Source organism: Anabrus simplex, chromosome 1 (assembly GCF_040414725.1).
Source record: "Anabrus simplex isolate iqAnaSimp1 chromosome 1, ASM4041472v1, whole genome shotgun sequence".
Taxonomy (NCBI): Eukaryota; Metazoa; Arthropoda; class Insecta; order Orthoptera; family Tettigoniidae; genus Anabrus; species Anabrus simplex.
This window is the reverse complement of record NC_090265.1, coordinates 853946550-853968635: the sequence shown is the minus strand read 5'-3', so window position 1 is coordinate 853968635 and position 22086 is coordinate 853946550. Positions and strand designations below refer to the sequence as shown.

At 40.4% G+C, this 22086-nt stretch overlaps 1 protein-coding gene and 1 long non-coding RNA gene across 3 annotated transcripts in view; both read right to left on the bottom strand.

Moving 5' to 3' along the window:
• Positions 1-6183: 6183 nt before the first annotated feature.
• LOC137496986 (uncharacterized) lies at positions 6184-11408 on the bottom strand. Its single transcript, XR_011017568.1, has 2 exons — positions 8909-11408; positions 6184-8844 (listed from the first exon to the last, which is right to left on the bottom strand). It is a non-coding gene; the product is annotated as an uncharacterized lncRNA (long non-coding RNA).
• A 2054-nt stretch (positions 11409-13462) lies between these two features.
• LOC136874153 (uncharacterized) overlaps positions 13463-22086 on the bottom strand; it is a 231448-nt gene continuing 222824 nt past the window's right edge. For both annotated transcript variants that reach the window (XM_067147724.2, XM_067147735.2), the window contains exon 5: positions 13463-13928. In XM_067147724.2, coding sequence (XP_067003825.2) covers positions 13694-13928 — 235 coding nt within the window. In that variant the 3' untranslated portion in view covers positions 13463-13693. The remainder of the gene's footprint in view (positions 13929-22086) is intronic.

Sequence of the window (22086 nt, the reverse complement as noted above, 5' to 3'; positions counted from 1 at the left end):
GCCAAATGAATGGAGAGTCGCTATAGTAGCCCCTGTGTGTAAAGGAAAGGGTGATAGACATAAACCCTGAGGTTCAGTCAGCCTACACCAAAAATGAGTACTAGGTTAATTCCTGGGGCAAAGGCGGCCGGGCGTAGAGCTAACCACTCCACCCCACCAAGTGCCGAGGTTACGGATAGTAGAAGCATTTACCTTCAACACCTCCCGGGGCCTTCATGACCTGTATGGAGATGACTTTGCTTCGCTTGTTTGATTGACATAAAGCCGAAAATTACAGGCCAGTCAATTTGACATGTGTTGCATGTAAGCTTTGGGGAAGCATTCTTTCTGATTATATTAGACATGTTTGCGAAATTATTAAGTGTTCGATAGAAGACAGTTCGGGTTTAGGAAAGGTTATTCCACTGAAGCTCAACTTGTAGGGTTCCAGCGAGATATTGCAAATACCTTAGACTCAGAATGTCAAATGGACTGTATCGCGACTGACATATCTAAGATATTTGATAACGTAGATAATGGTAGACTATTTGCAAAAATGAATAGGATTGCACTAGACAAAAGAGTGACTGCATAGGTGGCTATATTTCTAGAAAATCGAACTCGTAAATGTAAATGTATGAGTAAAGAACTGGAATCAGAGATAAGGTTTTTCCGGATGATGTTATTCTCTATAAGTTACAAGATTGTGAGCAAGTGCAAAAAACGCATCGACAAAGTTGTGAGATGGATAGCAGGCAATGGTATGATGATAGAGGTAAAAGTCTGGTTGTGTGTTTCTGTAATAGGAAAAGTCTCAGTTTTAATAAACCGGGCGAGTTGGCCGTGCGGTTAGAGGCGCGCGGCTGTGAGTTTGCATCCGGGAGATAGTGGGTTCGAATCCCACTGTCGGCAGCCCTGAAGATGGTTTTCCGTGGTTTCCCATTTTCACACCAGGAAAATGCTGGGGCTGTACCTTAATTAAGGCCACGGCCGCTACCTTCCAACACCTAGGCCTTTCCTATCCCATCGTCGCCATAAGACCTATCTGTGTCGGTGCGACCTAAAGCCATTAGCAAAAAAAGTGTTAATAACTCGTTGATGGGTAAAAGTGCCTTATGAAGGTCACTGTAAGTACCTAGGTGTTAATATAAGGAAAGATCTTCACGGGGGTAATCACATAAATGGGATTGAAATAAAGGTTACAGATCTCTATATATGGTTATGGCGGTATTTAGTAAGGATGTAAAGGGAGGTCGTATGAGTCTCTGGTAAGACCCAAACTAGAGTATGGTTCGAGTGTATAGAGGACCCTCACCAGGATTACTTAATTCAAGAACTGGAACAAATTCCAATGAAAAGCAGCTCGATTTGTTCTGGGTGATTTCCGACATAAGAGTAGCGTTACGAAAATGTTGCAAAGTTTGTGCTGGGAAGACTTGAGAGGAAAGAGACGAGTTGGTCGACTAAGTGGTATGTTCCGAGCTGTCACTGATGGCGCGGAATGACGTTAGTAGACGAATAAGTTTGAGTTGTGTTTTTAATGTAGGAAATATCACAATGTGAACAGTAGCGGCGATTGGAAATTAAAAGTGCGGGGACAAAAATAATATACAGACAACAAACATTACCCGGATTTGTGGGATATAGCGGTCGTGGGTCAAAACTTAAAAAAAGGGCACTACAAAATGGTAAGTTTTTTGATGCTCTCTGAGCGAATTTCGACAGGGAGGTAAAGGTTGACAGTTTACCAACTTAGGTGCGGTAATAATAGTTTTTGATATTTCGATACTATACAATAAAACTTTCACCAAAGGAACAATATTACACATGTATTACAATTAAATAGAAGTCCGACGTGATTATACAATTCAAAATATTTAGTTTTTGGCTGCACACTAAGAAACTAACACACTTAAGAGATTGCCAGACTGACGAATGTGCACGGCAAGCAGGAGAAACATACCGGGTGTCCATGACCATGGCAAAAATGTACACCTCTTCTACCCTCCTCACAACACATACAAAGTCTCCACTACTTGATGTGGTGTTATACAAATCGGTTAGCCAGGACGAACGACATTTTGTGCGTATTTCCGTTAATAATGTTGTTCATAATTACAGAAAATAAAGAAAAGAATTAGCTGATAAGAACAGGGCTTGTACACAAATTGCTTTTTTTTAAAATAATTGAGATAACTCTTAGTTTCAGCCGACTGAAATGGAATAAAACTGTAAAGTTTCCTCCAAAAAGTGGGGGGGGGGGGGTGCGACTGCCCACCCTCACCCCCCTAATCGCCGCACCTGAATATCTTAATTCAATTCCAAGAGGAAAAATTGGGGCAAATATTCATTTATAGGAAGGGGCGTTAGGGATTGGAGAGCCTCCGTGGCTCAGGTGGCAGCGTGCCGGCTTCTTGCCGCTGAATACCGTGGTTCAAATCCCGCTCACTTCATATGAGATTTGTGTTGAACAAAGCGGAGGTGGGACAGGTTTTTCTCCGGGTACTCCCGTTTTCCCTGTCGTCTTTGATTCCAGCGACACTCTCCATTAACATTTCATCTGTCAGTCATTTATCGTTGCCCCAGAGGAGTGCAACAGACCTCGGCAGCCGGCACATTTTCTATCCTCGCCGCTAGATGGGGGCTTCATACATTCCATTCCTGACCCGGTCAAATGACTGGAAACAGGCTGTGGATTTTCATTTTCATTTAGGGATTGGAATAACTTACCAAAAGAGCTGTTCAGTAAATTTCCAAATTCTTAACAGTTACGGTATTTAAGAAAAGACTAGGAAAACAACAGATAGGGAATCTGCCCTAAATGCAGATCAATGGCAATTGATTGATAAACTGAAGTACGTACCTAACATTATCGTAGTGATCTGACAGAGATTAACTAGTAATGCTTATTTATTTTTACAAGTTCCTTTACGTCGCACCGACACAGATATGTCTTTTGGCGACGATGGGATAGGAAAGAGGTAGGGGTGGGAAGGAAGCGACCGAGGCTTTTATTAAGGAACAGTCCCAGCATTTGCCTGGTGTGAAAATAGGGAACAAAGGAAATCCATCTTCAGGGCTGCCGACAGTGTGGATCGAACCCACTATCTACTGAATGCAAGCTCACAGCTGCGCCCCCCTAACCGCACGGCCAACTCGCTCGATCTACATAGTAATGTTTAAACTCAATACTTGTTCCCTCAAAAGGCCTTGAAACGACATTACAGAATAACTCTATCAATATGAGGGCAGCTTTATCAACATCTTCCGTTTGTTGACGTCATTCAAAGTGTTTGTCTTCAACTCACTAACTAGAACTAGGTAAACATCATCAAGGAAATTAGAACAAAGATCGATCCTTATTCAGTGCCGATACCATCGCGAACTTGGAACAGTCCACCTCATTAGCGTATTGGTTAGCACTGTTAGCTGCACTGATAGCCCGGGTTCTGTTCCCGGTACTTTCGGAGATTTAAGAATGGCAAGAGGACTGAAATTTGTGTAGAAATAGGACATGCAGCTCATCCCCATTGGCAGTGTTCCTGATGGTGGTGGTGGTGTGGTGATTATTGTTTTAAGAGGAAGTACAACCCACAAATGAACTACCATCGTTCTCCTGTAGAAAAGGTTTTCTCTTAGTGGCTTATATTGCTCATGTAGACTAGACGTGCGACAATTTCAATTTGTCAAGAAGGAAGCCACACTTTCCAGTGTCGACTAAGTTAAATGTGACTTAAAAGCTTTTCAGTCTGTCGAACACACAGGTTAAATATAAATATTATACTACAGCATACCTGTAAAAACACCTTATTAAACAACTGTGTATTTTTATTCCTTGTTTGATAATGTGTGTTTTTACAGGCATGTTATAGTGAGTGTAATATTTAACTTGTGTGTTCGACAGATTGAAAAGCTTTTTAAGTTACATGACAATTTCAATATGAGCAAAATTTTTCTTTAGGATTTTACTTATTTATTTATTTATTTATTTATTTATTTATTTATTTATTTATTTATTTATTTATTTATTTATTTATTTTGCTGGGGGAGGCAACAAACTTGAAAGGACAAATATCATAGTTACTTATCTCTTAACATTTCTAAACCCACAACTATTTTATTGCTTAATATAAACAATATTAGTGTGATTAGCTGCCACCCCCGGAGGCCCGGGTTCGATTCCTGGCTCAGCCACGAAATATGAAAAGTGATATGAGGGCTGGAACGGAGTCCACTCAGCCTCGGGAGGTCAACTGAGTAGAGGTGGGTTCGATTACCACCTCAGCCACTTCTCCTCCAGGAAAATGCCGGTATGGTACCTAACTTAAGGCCACGGCCGATTACTTCCCTCTTCCTTGTCTATCCCTTCCAATCTTCCCGTCCCCCACCTAGGCCCCTGTTCAGCATAGCAGGTGAGGGCGCCTGGGCGGGGTACTGGTACTGGTCAGTTGTATCCCCCGACCCAATGTCACGCGCTCCAGGACACTGCCCCTTAAGGTGGTAGAGGTGGGATCCCTCGCTCAGTCCGAGGAAAAAACCTACCATGGAGGGTAAACAGATTAAGAAGAAGAAGAAGATAAACAATATGTTGGCATACCTTAGAAGCAACTGGTTCAAAGCCTTGGTGTCTTGAGGAACCGGTCATTCACACCGACCACATAACTTACATCCACAGTAACGCTACAGTGCACCGAGATAAGAGCTAGACCAGTCTATTCTGACTGGTGATGTTCCTTAAATAACTTTTTAGGCGTTTGTGAGTTATCTTTCTGGGGTTGCTGCAAAAACTGGGAGTGCTGTGAACATCTAGACTAAAAGAAAGGAATGCAATCAACGCATGTTTATGTCTTCAACATCTATCCTTTTCTTCCACACGCCGACGTCTGCAGCAACTGTACCTGGCTCGGGTGGCATGATCTTAATTATATATATTTCTTTTTTACAAGTTGTTTTACGTCGCACCGACACAGATAGGTTTTATGGCGACGATGGGATAGGAAAGGATTAGGAGTGGGAAGGAAGCAGCCGTGGCTTTAATTAAGGTACAGCCCCAGCATTTGCCTGGTGTGAAAATGGGAAACCACGGAAAACCATATTCAGGGCTGCCGACAGTGTGGTTCGAATCCACTATCTCCCGAATACTGGATACTGGCGACATGGTCTTATAAAATTCCACCAATGGCAATACATCTCCTGCACTTCAACCTACGCACTTTAGTGGAATTATTTTTTCTAAAGACACTGTAGAGGTAAGAGTTGGCAATATTCCCTTGGCAGAACAATGTCTTTGTTTTAGTACACGATATAGTTTCTCCTAGAAAAAATAAAAGATAATAAATAATATAAGAGCTGTTGAGTCTTAAATGAAGTGAATTATTTTTCTTGTGGAAATAAATTACAGTAATGAGACTGAATACGCAATAACACTATTAGCTTCTCACTGAAAACAGGATTTTTTTTCTATAGTGGAATTTGTATTTTCAACTTTAGATCTTTTTTTTTTTCTGGACAACAATTTTAAAAATCACCGGATCTTTTTGTTTTGTTTTACGTTAGCATAGGTCTTATAGCTGTATTACAAACACGTGCATGTATATTATATAGGCCTATTCACTAACGAGAAAAACGTGACGAATTTCATTTGAAGAAATGTTATCTCTTAATACATTAAGGTTGAAAATCGAGTGGCATAGGCACGCAACTCACATCCTTATTGACAATAAAAGCACAGTTGCAGCCAACAACGGAATTTGCTTGCACAGCGGTGCCCGATGCTGCAGGGGGCGAGGCGATAAAACAGAACAGTCAATGAAACTGCATGTGTCGGGATCTTAGAAAACCTGTTCACTAAGGAAACTCACAAACAAGTTTTTGTTGCATCTAGATCTAACACAAGACCGTATTACAAAACATTTTGGGGAGGGGTTTCGACCTCTAAACCCCACACCTCCCTACGCCCATGGGGCAGACGGTATTATAGCACGCGTTTGGTCGTAATAAGGACGGACATAGGTACTTCGAGACTTGAAAGAAGGCATTACCTCAGCCTTTGTTATGGTGAAAGTATACAGAAGCCATACTCTGAATATCTAATGCGACAGCCAGAACTAGTACTGCGCAGTTTCTCGGTGATATTCTGGAGCATCACTTCTTTTTTTTTTTTTACGAGGGTGGTAGAATGAAAATAAGACATTTTATCAACAGTTTAATAATACCTCATTTTATTTACATGAATTAATGGAAGAATAAACGCTATTGATTAAAAAATTGTCAGCACCAACACATTCCATACATTCAAATGCACATCTAAATAACTTGGAAGATAAGGATACCTTCGAACTCATTAGCTGTTTGTTGTATAGTACAACGAATGCATGCAAAAGACAAATATTTCCATTCATTTCTAAAATATATTTCTCAATGTTGAACAATGTAATGAAAATGACATTCTAAAATGCATCTTATCTGACATTCTATAACAAATAACTTCAACAAGTTCACTAAGTATAAATAATTACTTCAATGAGTATTCACATAACAGTCACATTGAAAGCAGAATTAACACATCAATATTCACAAATGTTACCCAGTCAATTAGCTACTAAAATCTGTTTTAATTTAGCTGCTTATACCGTGAGGGACAGACAGACAGACAGACAGACAGACAGACAGACAGACAGACAGACAGACAGACAGACAGACAGACAGACAGACAGACAGACAGACAGACAGACAGACAGACAGACAGACAAGGACGCTTCAATTACCTTCCCCACCCTGAAGTGGTAGGGTGGGCCACTGAGAGGGCAACCCCTCTCTCTGGCTACAGTGAGAGCATTTGAACTAACGACCAGTCATGTGGTATTTTTCCTATCGGCGAGCGTGGCAGTCGCTGCCTTGTGTCGGCCGAGTTCAGCGGTGGCGATGTAACCGTACAAAAAGTGAGAAGTATTAATGGACCTCTCAAACACCCAAAATCTCATGCGTGCAAACCAAGGCGCAGAGGTTCTGTGCACCGTGCATCGGTCCGACTCGGCTCGGCTCAACTCTGCTCGGATATAGGAACGCTGCAGGAAAGTTCCTTATGAGGATCACTGTGAGTACCTAGGTGTTAACATAAGGAAATATCTTCATTGGAGTAATCACATACATGGGATTGTAAATAAAAGGTAAAGATCTCTGCACATGGTTATGAGGCTATTTAGGAGTTGTAGTAAGGATGTAATGGAGAGGGCATATAAGTCTCTGGTAAGACCCCAACTAGAGTATGGTTCCAGTATATGGGACCCTCACCAGGATTACTTGATTCGAGAACTGCAAAAAAAAAAAAAAATCCAAAAAATAGCAGCTCAATTTGTTCCGGGTTATTTCGGACAAAAGAGTTGCGTCACGAAAATGTTGCAAATTTTGGGCTGGAAAGATTTGGGAGAAAGGAGACGAGCTACTCGAGCTGTCAGTGGAGAGATGGTGTGGAATGATATTAGTAGACGAATATGTTTGAGTGGTGTTTTTAAAAGTAGGAAAGATCACAATATGAAGATAAAGTTGGAATTCAAGAGGAAAAATTGGAATAATTTTCCAAGGGAGATATTCAATAAATTTCCAAATTCTTTACAATTATTTAAGAAAAGACTAGATAAACAGTAGATAGGGAATCTGCCACCTGGGCGTCTGCCCTAAATGCAGATCAGTGGTGATTGATTGATGATTGATGACTTACCAACATTATGAACAGAGGTGTTGAAACTGCCCGACTTCGTTGTCCACACATTTTTGGCACCTCTTTAAGGAACTGTGCATCAATCACTATACTCATATTGCATAATGTTTTCAGTTGCTGGCGTATATTTTGTTTTGGTTCTTCCAGTGTATGTGGATTTGTCGTGTTGCGAAAGCTGCTAAGGGGATTTTTGGAGGAATGTTCCAAATGATGACCAATATCATCTAATCTTTCTTCGGTGAGAACTCTACGTTGTCTGGTTTCTAGGCCGAACATTTCTCGTAGCCTGAAATGTATTGTGTGTATTATATTTATTACGATGTGAAATTTTCACACCCGGGATTCTTTCTTGAAATCATGTTTGGGTTGGTTGGTCCGACTGAATTCCATACATGAGAATCTAAACAAATACACGTTATGCTGTGGTTAACATAAACACTTCATGATTTAACTCACAAAATAGAACAGCACACATCTCACAAACGTAGCACTCACTCACTAAGAAGCTGACTCTGCATTAAAAGCCAGGGCAGATGCCCGCGCTGCTCCCATGGATTGATCTCAGCAAACGGCTGTTCCGTCACCGATAGGGCAAAACATGGCACGTCTGGTTCTTATTTCAAATGCTCCCACTGTGAAGGCTGTTTCATGCATACAAGTCTCTGTACCTAACGCCGAATGCTTTTGTTTGAAAGTGGTTAGGGAACGAGCTATTTGTGTAGGTTCTCAAAGACATGAAAAGACATGCGTACGAGTACACTAGTGCCGTACGCATGCGCTCGGACTTGAATCAAGAGAGAACGAGCGTGTTTTGAAGATTCTGGATAGCAATGCGAGTATAACCTGTTCAAGAATGAGTGTGCTACCTCTGTACGATATAGGCACACTCGCTGGATGAAGAATGAGGAGACGTCGACTAATTTGTATAGTAGGCCTAATGAACGGTAATGAATGTGTGTCCTGTATAAGCCGTTTCGCTCATGCGGCTCTCATCTTGACCTGGAGGCTACAAGATCTCCATCTGAGTCTGGCATTGTTTCCAGTTAAGTCAGTCACCTAATTTTCATTTTTCCTACCTGACCGTCCTTGGTCAAATCTTGTCCTCTTCTGAACGAACGATATTAGGTTCGCGAGGTCTAGGGAGTCTTTCATTTTCATGCTTGTTGCTTGCTTGTTGTTTAAAGGGGCCTAACATCGAAGGTCATCGGCCTTTCATTTTCATCGTGTCATCTCAGAACTTACGAGTCTCAAACCTCACGAGTATCAAAATTCACGAATTCCAAGAAGAGGATTAGTCAGAGTAGGTTTCTCTACCTGGCCCAGTCTCAAAACTCACGAGCAGGACCAGTTCTTCTTTGAATGGATAAATGCCCACACTACTAGTGCTGGGATAATAGATACTTGAAATAATCGAATAACTTCCATCCGGTTATTTAAATAGTCGAATAAATAATCAAATAATCGAATAAGATTCAAATATGCTATAGTTACATCGCGTAGAATAATTGGTTGCGTCATGAATAAATGTTTCGGCTTAGGTGTGTCGACTGAAATGAGCGAATAGATAAACTCTTACGAAAAATAGAAACACGCATTTATCCAATCCATGAAGTCTAATGCTGAAGACGGCACAAACGACCAGTCCCCGAGCCATAGGAATCAGCAAATGAAAGTTAAAATCCCGGCCAGGAATCGAACCTGGGACCCCTGGACCCCTAGGACCAAAGGCCAGCATGCTAACCATGTATCCATGGAGCCGGAGGACATACAGTAATATTATAGGTATATTATCCGCTGCTAGTTAAAATAAATTGTCAGTTGGTAGTACTGGGGCTTAGTTCCATTATGTGGCCAGAAGACGGCATTTACTTAAATAAGGAACTTTATTTTGCAGATATAAAAAAGATTACGACTGTTAATTCCCTCATTTAGTTTCAAGTTTTAGAGATTCGTCGCTTATTCGATTATTTTTCCATTCGATTATTTATCGGTTATTCGATTATCTTTTCCATTCGATTTATTTTTGGATTATTCATTTGAAATTCCATTAGAATGACTGGGCCAACTGAATAGTGAATGCTTTCGAAATAATCGAATGCCGTCGGGTTCGCAAAAGAACAAGAGTTGACTAAGGAAAGGGTAGATGAAAGCAAGGATCCTACCAGAAGTGAATGGAAGCAATACTTGGACTCAGCTAAGGACCCCACGGTCTCCAAATCAATCAATCAATCAATCAATCAATCAATCAATCAATCAATCAATCAATCAATCAATCAATCAATCAATCAATCAATCAATCAATCAATCAATCTATCACCTCTGATATGCATTTAGGGCAGTCACCATGGTGGCAGATTGCTTATCAGTTGTTTATCTAGCCTTTTCTTAAATAATAATTTAAGAGACCCTGGGGTCCCCTTTAGTTACCTCTTACGACAGGCAGGAGATAGTGTGGCTGTGGATGTTATTCTGCCACCCCAACCCTTAGGAGTAAATAATGGTTGGTGAATGAAAGAGACAGAGGTGTATTATTAATATAATATTTTGCTGTGGTCTTAAAGCTAATATAACGTATGTTTTCCCTTTGACATAAATTTATAATAATGGCGTTTGGCCTCTGGAGACGCCTGCAGTGCGAGTCACCGCGGACCCTCATCCCTCCTGAGGTCATCGCAGGCACTTGCTGTCCGGAGTTGTGAATTTTGAGACTCATTAGAATGTTAATTTAGCTACTAGTTTGTAGTCGTGAGTTTTGATACTATTTGCTACTATTTCCAGCCCGTTAGTTTTGAGACGTAACCATTTTCATACCCTTAGTGGACCTTCACTTTATTTTGCCGATATCTTCAAGTTTCGATTAATAGTAAAAATGTTATTTAAGTCCCACTAACTACTTTTACGGTTTTCGGAGACGCTGAGGTGCCGGAATTTTGTTCCACGGGAATTATTTTACGTGCCGATAAATCTAACGACACGGGGCTGCTATATTTGAGCACCTTTAAATATCGCCGGATTGAGACAGGATCTTTTTTTTTTGTTTTGTTATTTGCTTTTACGTTACACGTATAGGTCTTATGGCGACGATGAGGGAGGAAGAGGCTAGGACTGGGAAGGAAGCGGCCGTGCCCTTAATTAAGGTACAGCCTCAGCATTTGCCTGGTGTGAAAATGGGAAACCACGGAAAACCATCTTCAGGGCTGCCGACAGTGTGGTTCGAACCCACGATCTCCCGAATACTGGATACTGGCCGCACTGCAGCTATCGAGCTCGGTGAGAGAGAGAGAGACAAGATCGAACCTGACAACTTCGGCTCTGAAAGCCAGCGCCTTAACCGTCTGAGCCACTCAGACCTGCTTCGGTGGATCGGACCTCTTCCGTTTGCACTCTGACTAGTGTTGGAAGAGTAAATGTCCAGATGAACTTCTTCGAGTAGATTATGAATGGGTATGCGTAATGAAATGTAGTCGAACGATCAGGTGATACAGGAAATATTAGATTAGGAAATGAAGCTTTAAAGAAAGTAGATAAATATTGTTACTTGGGTATTAGAATAATTAATGATGGCAGAAGTAAGGACGACATAAAATGCAGACTAGCACTAACAATGAAGGCCTTTCTTAAAAAAAGATATTTGCTCACTTCGAACATTGATATATGAATTAGAAATATGTTTTTGAAGACTTTCGTGTGGAGCGTGGCATTTTATGGAAATGAAAGACGATAACGAGCTCAGAATAGAAACTTTTGAAATGCGGTATTATAGAAGAATGCTGAAAGTGAGATGGGTAGATCTAATTACGAATGAAGAGGTACGAAATCGAAATGGTGAGAGGAGAATGATTCGGCTAAATTTGACTAGAAGAAGGGACAGAATGATAGGACACATCTTAAGACTCCCGGGAGTTGTTCAGTTGGTTTTTGAGGAAGTGTAGGCGTTAAAAACGGTAGGGGAAGACCAAGACATGAATATGAGAAACAGATGTAGGATGTAGTAGTTACGCAAACATGAAAAGGTTAGCACAGGATAGGGTGGGATGGAGAGATGCTTCAAACCAGTCTATGGACTGATGACCAAAATAACAAAAACAATGAGAATATGACCCATTCAAGATAAATGCGCAAGTGCTTGAGCAGAAATTAAGAGAGAGGAAGCAGCTTGTTTAGATCCTGGAGGGCAGTAGAGTATAATCCATTCAATATATTTATGTGCAAAAGCGCACGTGACAATTCGCTTTTAATTTAGATAGAGGGAACTTTTGTAATCAGTGAAGTAACTAGAGTTTCATTCGCTGCTCTTAATGCAAGTAAAAAAGACTACTTTGATCATTTTATGAACTCTGACGATGAGAACACTTATCTCCCTATAGACTACCTTTCCGTTCAGAAAAAAATGTCTTCCACAGCACGGAAAAGTAAACTTTCCATCATTTCCCCGTGGACAAGGTTTTCTCTTGGCAGCTAATGCTGTGCATGAAAACAAGATGTTGTATGGCACTTCAACGGTAAGAACACTATTTTGTTCTTCCCGGCCCCGAAGTGAGAAGGATTCCTGATAAAAGTCAATATGGTACCGAGCAAGAGCACTTCAAAGCACCGTTGCGTGATTTTACGCTGCGTTACCACGTGCAACCTCGCGTAAAAACTGTACAACACTAATTTTGACGGGCTCATCATACACAGCGTGATTTCCCGCCGCGGGACACGAGACTAGACGCGTCTTCAATGTCGCCCACTCAAAAATGGGATGAGGTCCATTTTGTTTGCATGTTTTGGCCACACTTGCGGAATGGAGACGCTGCAATATTGTGCACTTGTTTAAAAATTGCGCCTGATCCATCTGCGTTCGTTTTGTACTTTCACTTTGCAAAATGGAATTAGACAACGAATGAATAATTTTGGAGGTACAAAAGTACCCGTGCCTTTACGATACAAAGCACCAAGAATTCAAAAAGAGAGACATGAAGTGAGATGCGTAGTTATCAGTAACATGCGTTGTGTTGGGGAGACGTTGTGTTTCTTTTGCTGATAGTATTTTTCAACAAACAGAAAAGCATTTCAAATGAGTTCGGGGGCATTCTGTAATACTCAAAAATTTATCTTGGTTGTCTTTTAGTTTATTGTGTAGGAGCACAAATTGTCCACTTGATGACCTGTCACTTATTATAGGATGGATCCAATATTTTCTTTTACGATGACGACGAACAGCCAACGCAGCACATAACTCAACAACGGAGTTACTGTTTAATTCCTTCCATATGCAGAGTAAATGCGATGCTCTGCTACTTTACAATGAATAACACACTAACAAAATCACGCGGTGCAAACACGCAAATGTGGTCACGTGCCCTGTCGTCCAGCTGCGTGAATAACACGCAGAAATCCAACGTGACAAAATGTAAGTGTGGCCACCTACCTCACAGGTCGTCCAGCTACGTGAAAAGCATGCAGTAACGCAGCTTGAAATCACGTAAATGTGGCCGTAGCCTTAGACTACACAGATGAGTTGTTTTTCCCGCCTTAGTTTACTTCAGGTAGACTTTGCTGAAAAGCACCACCCTCTTTAAAAGGTATCATTAATAAATTCTAATAGAAGTATGGAAAGACAATGATATTCTTGAGTTTTGAACAACGTGAAGAACTGAAGAGTCAGGAAACTAAAGAAGGCAATTCTATTACGAAATACCAGGATATCTGCAGTTGGCAAGTTATGATGTACAGTACAGTAATATCGAACGCTATCTGTACGATATCATGTCTTCACAATTTCTTAGAGGAATTTAATTTTCTTTAGGCGTACGATTTCAGTTCCTAAAATAATTATATTCGTTCTCAAACTTCTTGACAAATATTGTAAGCAAAAGTCAAAAATATCTCCTTAAAATCTGATTAATACTGTAATATAATTTAGATCTACTGCTGCATTAACTAAGCAGTCAAGAATATCTTCTCCTGGATTTGAGAGATGCAGGAAATCCAGCTTTAAAAGTGAACTTATCATAAATGTCTCAGCACCAGAAGGACAGTAGCCAGCAGGAGAATAAACGAGGGCTCTGTCAAGAATACTGCTGCTTTGGATGGACATAGAGTCCAGGTGAAGCAGTCCGAGTTCGAAACAATGATATTGGAGTAGAAATTGGAAATTCTACAGACTTGTCTGACAGCTGCTTTAGGACACCCATTCTCTTCTGTGACGTGGTCCATGGAGCAGTGGATGAACTTCTTTCGAGCACTGAAAGCAAACAAGAAGTATTTATTTTATTTATATGAATAATAGGAAATCGTGGATATAATCTCTAGGCTATACAGATAACATGTGTTTGAAATTGTGATATCTCCATTCGAGTAATTATTTGAAACCTCCTGACAGGCGTGAGACTTGAAATCAGGTCATGGACCACATCTTGAGATCAGTGGTGGAGTGTCAACCTCAGGATCGCGGCTAAGATAGTCGGATTATTGAGGGGTGGAAAGAGTCCGCTCGGCACTTCATATCGCAAAATTGTATGCATATACACTAAATTATTTCTGGTGACATATTCTATGTTTACTCGACAAAATTAAATAAAACATGAGCTCAATAAAGTTGTAGTTTCTGTGTCATCTGGTAGATTAAAGCGGAACATCAAAATTGACACGCTTGTAGCCTAAGTAGAATCACATCAAAATCCACAGTTTTAGCCCTTCAAGCATGCGACTCAATGTTGAAAACGTCCCAGGGATATGAGCTACGAATTTGAAGTAAATATAATAAAGTATGAGAATATATTCTTTATTTATTTCTGAAAATTACAATCCTTTTCTTTCTCATCGTTATCCGGTCGATTAGATGAGCAGTTTGCCTTTTTCTACCACTACGAGCGCTAATATGAGTCAATGCATTGTTCCACTTAAGCACCACTACAAGCGCTAATGTAAGTCGATGCAGTGTTTCACTTAAGCACTTTATATTCGGTGTAGACATTTAAAAAAATCAAAAACCACCTGAGGGTATTAAACCGAGGAACACATTACAGAAATAATTATGTAAATAAGTTAATTTGGCTAGGATTTGAATCAAAAAAGAAAACGAGTAAAGAAACAAGCGATTTTAGGCTGTTTTTCCGAAACTGCATTTAGCCCGGAAGTGATTTTCGATTTTTTTTTTTTTTAAAGTTTGATAGAACTGTCCAAGATTTGCAATTTGAAACCTTTTCGGGGCCCTGGCACAATTGAGTAAATCGCTTATTTTTGCGTTTTTCGTATTATGGGGACCCCTACTTCGTCTAATAAGTGTTTTCAAAATCAAAACGCCTTAACACAGTAAAGCAATATTACTTACTGTACAGGGTGTAACAATAAAGTACGGCCAAATTTTCAGGACACGTGCCTCACACACACATAAGAAGAAAATATGTTATATTGACATGGGTCTGGAAGCGCTTCATTTTCATGTTAGAACTCATTTTTTGCAACTCTATATAGTACAGCAATCATGTGAAACACACAGGAAGAGAACATACCAGCATACCACATTACATGGAATGTTCAAAATGCCCTCCGTTAGCGTTGATGCAAGCATACGCGGTACTCCAGGGATACTGTTAAGGAGCTGTTTCAGTAAGTATCTGGTTTATATTCAAGATTTACAGACAATACTCAAGCAACAAACTGTAATGGTTCTGAGATCACCATACTCCTGCCAGATGAATCAATGATGGTATATATAAAACCAAGGAGTACACATCGCAGCCTTCTGGAGTACATTCTTACTCCGATCCTTCCAGTACATTCTCACTCATTTAACTACCTGTGGGTGGGGGTGGTAAAATAACACCCACGGTATCCCTGCCTGTCGTAAGAGGCGACTAAAAGGGACCCCAGGGGTTGTCAAATTGGTAGAGTGGGTTGGCGACAACGGGGCCCTCAGCTGACTCCTGGCATTGCTTCCACTTACTTGTGCCAGGCTACTCACTTTCATCCATCCTATCCGACCTCCCTTGGTCAACATTTGTTCTTTTCCGACCCCGACGTTATTTGAGCACTCGAGGCCTAGGAAGAATTTCATTTTCACGCCCTTCGTGGCTTTTCTCTCTCTTTGGCCGATACTCGGTCAGTTGACCGTGCGGTTAGGGCCGCGCAGCTGTGAGCTTGCATCCGGGAGATAGTGGGTTCGAATCTCACTGTCGGCAGCCCTGAAGATGGTTTTCCGTGGTTTCCCATTTTCACACCAGGCAAATGCTGGGGCTCTACCTTAATTAAGACCACGGCTGCTTCCTTCCCATTCCTAGGCCTCCCCTGTCCCATCGTCGCCGTAAGACCTACCTATGTCGGTGCGACGTAAAGCAAATAGCATTAAAAAAAGAAATTGCAACTGAGGCAACGAATGTGTTCACCGCACGCCACTAGAACAATCATACAGTGCGTTCTTGTACTATTAATAGTCTAGCTGTAACCTATGCAGAGAACAAAACTTTTAGCACAGAAACACAGTATACTGCTTTATTTTTCCATTTAAATTCTTTGGGCCTCAGCCTACCAGTATGTCGGCTGTCAGCTTCATTAGAATAACAGAGTTACGTCCTGTTGATTGTCCGCTCTGTAGCCAAATGTATTGCTGAAAACAACTGATGTTTAGGCCAAAGTAGCTATAAATAATGCTTTTTCGTTGTGCCGTTCTGATGAATTAACATTAAAATAAAAGAAGCGCACATTGGGGCGATAACACGAAAATGATAAAATGAAAACGGTAAAATTGTCGGGATAGGCAGCTGTGACTGGTTGAATGTCCGGCTCCATGGCTAAATGGTTAGCGTGCTGGCCTTCGATTTCCAGCAGGGTCGGGAATTTTAACCATAATTGGTTAATTCCGCTGGCTCGGGGGCTGGGTGTATGTGTCTTCATCATCATTTCATCCTCATCACGACGCGCAGTTCGCCTACGGGCGTCAAATCGAAAGACCTGCATCTGGCGAGCCGAACTTGTCCTCGGACCCTCCCGGCACTAAAAGCCATACGCCATTTCATACTGGTTGAATTTCCTGATATTCTTAAAACGGGCTGGTCGCTGATTCATCTATATATATAAAATAAGAGTTTTGTCTGTACATTGCTTAGAATTTGAAAAGAATGATATTTCTGTATCGGTCATGTCCACAAGAACAAGGAAATACACTTTTTACTTTTCCGCAATTTCTGTCTGTCTGTCTATATGTATGTATGTATGTATGTACACGCATCACGAGAAAACGGCTGAAGACAATTTAATAAAAATCGGTATGTGAAGTCGGAGGATGAGCCACTACAATCTAGGCTATAAATCACTTTACCCACGCTGAGCGAAATGGTAGTTTCGGGGAAGGACTAAAATTTTATTCTCAAATATTTTTATTATTAGTGGTCCTATCGATAAATAGTACATAATGAAAGGTACGATGTTGTTGTTTGAGTCATCAGTCCATAGACTGGTTTGATGCAGCTCTCCATGCCACCCTATCCTGTGCTAACCTTTTCATTTCTACATAACTATTGCATCCTACATCTGCTCTAATCTGCGTGTCGTATTCATACCTTGGTCTACCCCTACCGTTCTTACCACCTACACTTCCTTCAAAAACCAACTGAACAAGTCCTGGGTGTCTTAAGATGTGTCCTATCATTCTATCTCTTCTTCTCGTCAAATTTAGCCAAATCGATCTCCTCTCACCAATTCGATTCAGTATCTCTTCATTCGTAATTCGATCTATCCATTTCACCTTCAGCATTCTTCTGTAACACCACATTTCAAAAGCTTCTATTCTCTTTCTTTCTGAGCTAGTTATCGTCCATGTTTCATTTCCATACAATGCCACGCTCCACACGAAAGTCTTCAAAAACATCTTTCTAATTCCGATATCAATGTTTGAAGTGAGCAAATTTCTTTTCCTAAGAAAGCTCTTCCTTGCTTGTGCTAGTCTGCATTTTATGTCCTCCTTACTTCTGCCATCGTTAGTTATTTTACTACCCAAGTAACAATATTCATCTACTTCCTTTAAGACTTCATTTCCTAATCTAATATTTCCTGCATCACCTGCCTTAGTTCGACTGCACTCTATTACTTTTGTTTTGGACTTACTTATTTTCATCTTGTACTCCTTACCCAAGACTTTATCCATACCATTCAGCAACTTCTCGAGATCTTCTGCAGTCTCAGATAAAATAACAATATCATCGGCAAATCGCAAGGTTTTGATTTCCTCTCCTTGGACTGTGATTCCCTTTCCAAATTTCTCTTTGATTTCCTTTACTGCCTGCTCTATGTAAACATTGAAAAGGGGAGGGGACAAACTGCAGCCTTGCCTCACTCCTTTCTGGATTGCTGCTTCTTTTTCAAAGCCCTCGATTCTTATTACTGCAGACTGATTTTTATACAGATTGTAGATAATTCTTCGTTCTCGGTATCTGATCCCTATCATCTTCAGAATCATAAATAGCTTGGTCCAATCAACATTATCGAATGCCTTTTCTAGATCTACGAATGCCATGTACGTGGGCTTGTCCTTCTTGATTCGATCCTCTAAGATCAGACGTAAAGTCAGGATTGCTTCACGTGTTCCTACATTTCTTCTGAAGCCAAATTGATCTTCTCCCAACTCAGCTTCAACTTGTTTTTCCATTCTTCTGTAAATAATGCGTGTTAAAATTTTGCAGGCATGAGATACTAAACTAATGGTGCGGTAGTTTTCACACCTGTCAGTACAGGCTTTCTTGGGAATAGGTATAACAACATTCTTCCGAAAATCGGATGGGACTTCTCCTGTCTCATACATCTTGCACACTAAATGAAATAACCTTGCCTTGCTGGTTTCTCCTAAGGCAGTCAGTAATTCAGAGGGAATGTCATCAATTCCAGGTGCCTTGTTCCTATTGAGGTCACTCACAGCTCTGTCAAACTCTGACCTCAATATTGGGTCTCGCATTTCATCAGCATCAACAGCCTTTTCCTGTTCCAGAACCAAATTATCTACATCTTTACCTTGATACAACTGTTGGATATGCTCCTGCCATCTTTCTGCTTTGTCTTCTTTCCCTAGAAGTGGCTTTCCATCTGAGCTCTTAATATTCATACACCTAGATTTCCCTTCTCCAAAGGTTCCTTGATTTTCCTGTATGCAGCATCTACCTTTCCCAGGACCATACAGCCTTCGACACCTTTGCACTTCTCCTTCAGCCATTCTTCCTTAGCTACCTTGCACTTTCTATCCACTTCATTCTTTAATCGCCTGTATTCTTTTCTGCCCTCTTCATTTCTAGCATTCTTGTATTTTCGTCGTTCATCAATCAGGTCGAGTATCTCCTGAGTTCTCCACTGATTCTTAGTTGATCTTTTCTTCCTTCCTAACATTTCTTCAGCAGCGATATATAGATATTGAACCCTTTAGGTCCATATTGAGGGATACCTACCTTCCTTACCTATCAGCAAAGTTCATGAGATCTGTCTCTTGAGTCGTATCGGGTCCTTCGTCACTTGCTGAGGTAAAGGTAGGGTTCAGTAATTCTAATCTATCTACTGGAATGAAAGGTCTGTTTAAAAGATTCCTATTTATTCAGGAAAATTCTGAAGCATTCTGATATGTCAACGGTATCATAGAAGTCAATTGTGTCTACTGGACACCACAATCATTTTTACATAAACGTCAGAACACTGGTGTGAGACTTTAACGTAACTGCCTGACGGGCATTCTTACTAGAAACCATTGTCTCAATTATTAATCGTTTAAGAAAGGAAAGTCTGGAAATCCTTAAATTCGGCTTCCATGTGAGACCACATGTACCATCATAGTGATTCGTTATGGTCCAGCCCTCGTAACACGATCTCTGGACTCTGGGTATAATTAAGGCCGTCCAATCGGTGTGTGCCACACAGTGGTTCTATGGCATGGACCCTTAATTGAATCGATGTGACCTGCGTCTATGTCATGGACCGACATCTAATCTTCTAAGTTACTTTAAAGTCATTGTGGATGATGACCGCAAGGAAATGATGCTACAATGGCATATGGCCCTAATCTAAGTCACTGAGGTTGATGACCCCCTGACCATCCAAGTTTCTAGGCTGAAGGCTAAACACAATTAAGTTACATCGGTTGATGACCAAAGTTTCCACTTTACTATCCCCAGCACATTCACTGCTCAATCAATCAAAGTTCCATAATTACAACAATAGCAATGCTCACAAACTTTGTGGCAGTAAAATCCATTTCCTTCGGATATGTCCCCTTAAACGTTACTTTATATTTTAATATTCCCCCAGAAAAACAAACTAAAATTTCCAGAATGCATCTCCAAGTTATTCGCTTGATTAAGGTTATTTCAAAATGCGGTTTCACGGAATTTAATAATTAAATAAATTTAAATGATTTAGCGAAATGTTAAAGAACAGTAAATTTTATCTCCGCGGACTCTGGTTTCTTCACAAATTTCTACGCAGCTGTGATGTGAATTCAATCTTATGATATTTATCTGGCTGGAAAAGAATTGTTACATAATTCATGTCCAGTTATATATCTTGTCTCACGATTTCACACTTTAAAATATAATCTAGTCCTAACCGTTATTAACACTTGGATATCCTAATAATCTACGTACAAACCAAACAACTCGCCATATAATTATGATGTCATATTTCGTCATTACCATTTATGAATTTTGCACACCCCTCACAGACAAACCGATCATCACAACCATCGCTCTATATTTTGGACGACCCTGAATTTGGTTACTCTGTTCCTTATACTCGAAGTTCATGGTTTCAAATGTTCAATACGTCCCCAATTAAACAAATTTTACAGTATTTCACAATACTCAGATCATTACCGGCTATGAATTTCAACTAAATCCAGCATTTTAACGTTTTCCCTGGCCGAGAATACAGTACAATTTCAATTCCACGCCTGTCCCGTTATCACAGCTGAGGCCTCTCGCCCCCAAGTTCGCTTGGCAGTTACATGAAACACCTGGTTTATTCCAGCTGACTGGCTTCTCAAAATGCTCTCTTTAAACTCTGCCGACATAATTAAACAAATACGATATTCTAACCAACAAAATGCACAGATTAAGCTTCAAGATGCCCACACTAATTATACGCGTCGCCAATTAATACCGCTATGGATTTCTATGAATTTCTTTCCATTCCCAACATTATAAAATAATGACAGGACTCTAACCTGATTCGCACATCTCATCTCAACTCATAAAACATTCCTCGGGCTTCCGTGTCCCGGCTTCAATGACAGGTCCAACCTGATTCACAAATCTCATATCAACAAAACTAACCTCTATTTCCCAGCTCCACAATTATCATCGACAAAGAACTGGAATAAAATCCTCACTAGAAATCTCGACGTCTAATATCGCACAATGCATTAATCATGAATAACTTCGCATAAAGGATATCGTATTTAATAACTTGATTTTTACGAGAAATGACTGAAACATTCTACTAGATCTTTTTATTGTCAGTCAGACACAGTTTAAAATGGGCATAGAAAAACGTTTCTCTCCGTGACCAAATTCATCACCCTAGGTTCTCACCCGACAGCGCGCTTCCACTCTATTGAAAATGAGTGACCATGGATTATTATTATTAACGTCAAATTGCAGACAGAAACATTTTACGTCGAATGAACATCTTAATTTGGCATCACAAAATATAGGCAGTACACTTCACACGGATGACGAACTACATTGGACGTGATATCACTTCGGAACCCTATTCAATAACTTTTTACAACATTATACGGCACCCGCAAGACTTCAAAAATTTATCCAAGTGGAAAATAAAACAAATGACTCTTTTAGTCGTATTCTCACATTTAAAAAACTTAGTAGGGATGACCACTGCGTCGTATATCCCCATTCAAATACACTTATAGAGATCATGAGACAAGATATAAGAGGTAGTAAGATGGAAAGTCACCTACCTCATGTAGTCATAGGGCTCACCTGCGACCCTGGCATTTTATTTAGCCATTTTTACATTCATGGCTGTACATATCATTATGTTTCTTCAGGTTTCCTGGAATAAAGCATAAAAAAAAGAAAATACCCTTCACTTGTTTGCTGAGCGCAAACGATGGACTATAATTATTTCGCACACGGATCACTTAATCACATTAGAATTTATTCAGTACTTTGACCGTCCTATCTGGTACAATTATTTCACTCAAGAAAACTATCTCCTCATGGAGACAAGACCTAGCCACACTGGCTGAAATCTGCAGTTGAACTCAGTCTACTTTCGTTGTATGATTTCGCAGAGCAGCTCAACAATTTTTCGTCCGCTTTGTATCACAAATGCCGGAGAAGGAGACTTCGTCATGGCGTCCCTTCATATTTATAGCAGTTACCCCCTCTCTTCGGATATCTCCCTTT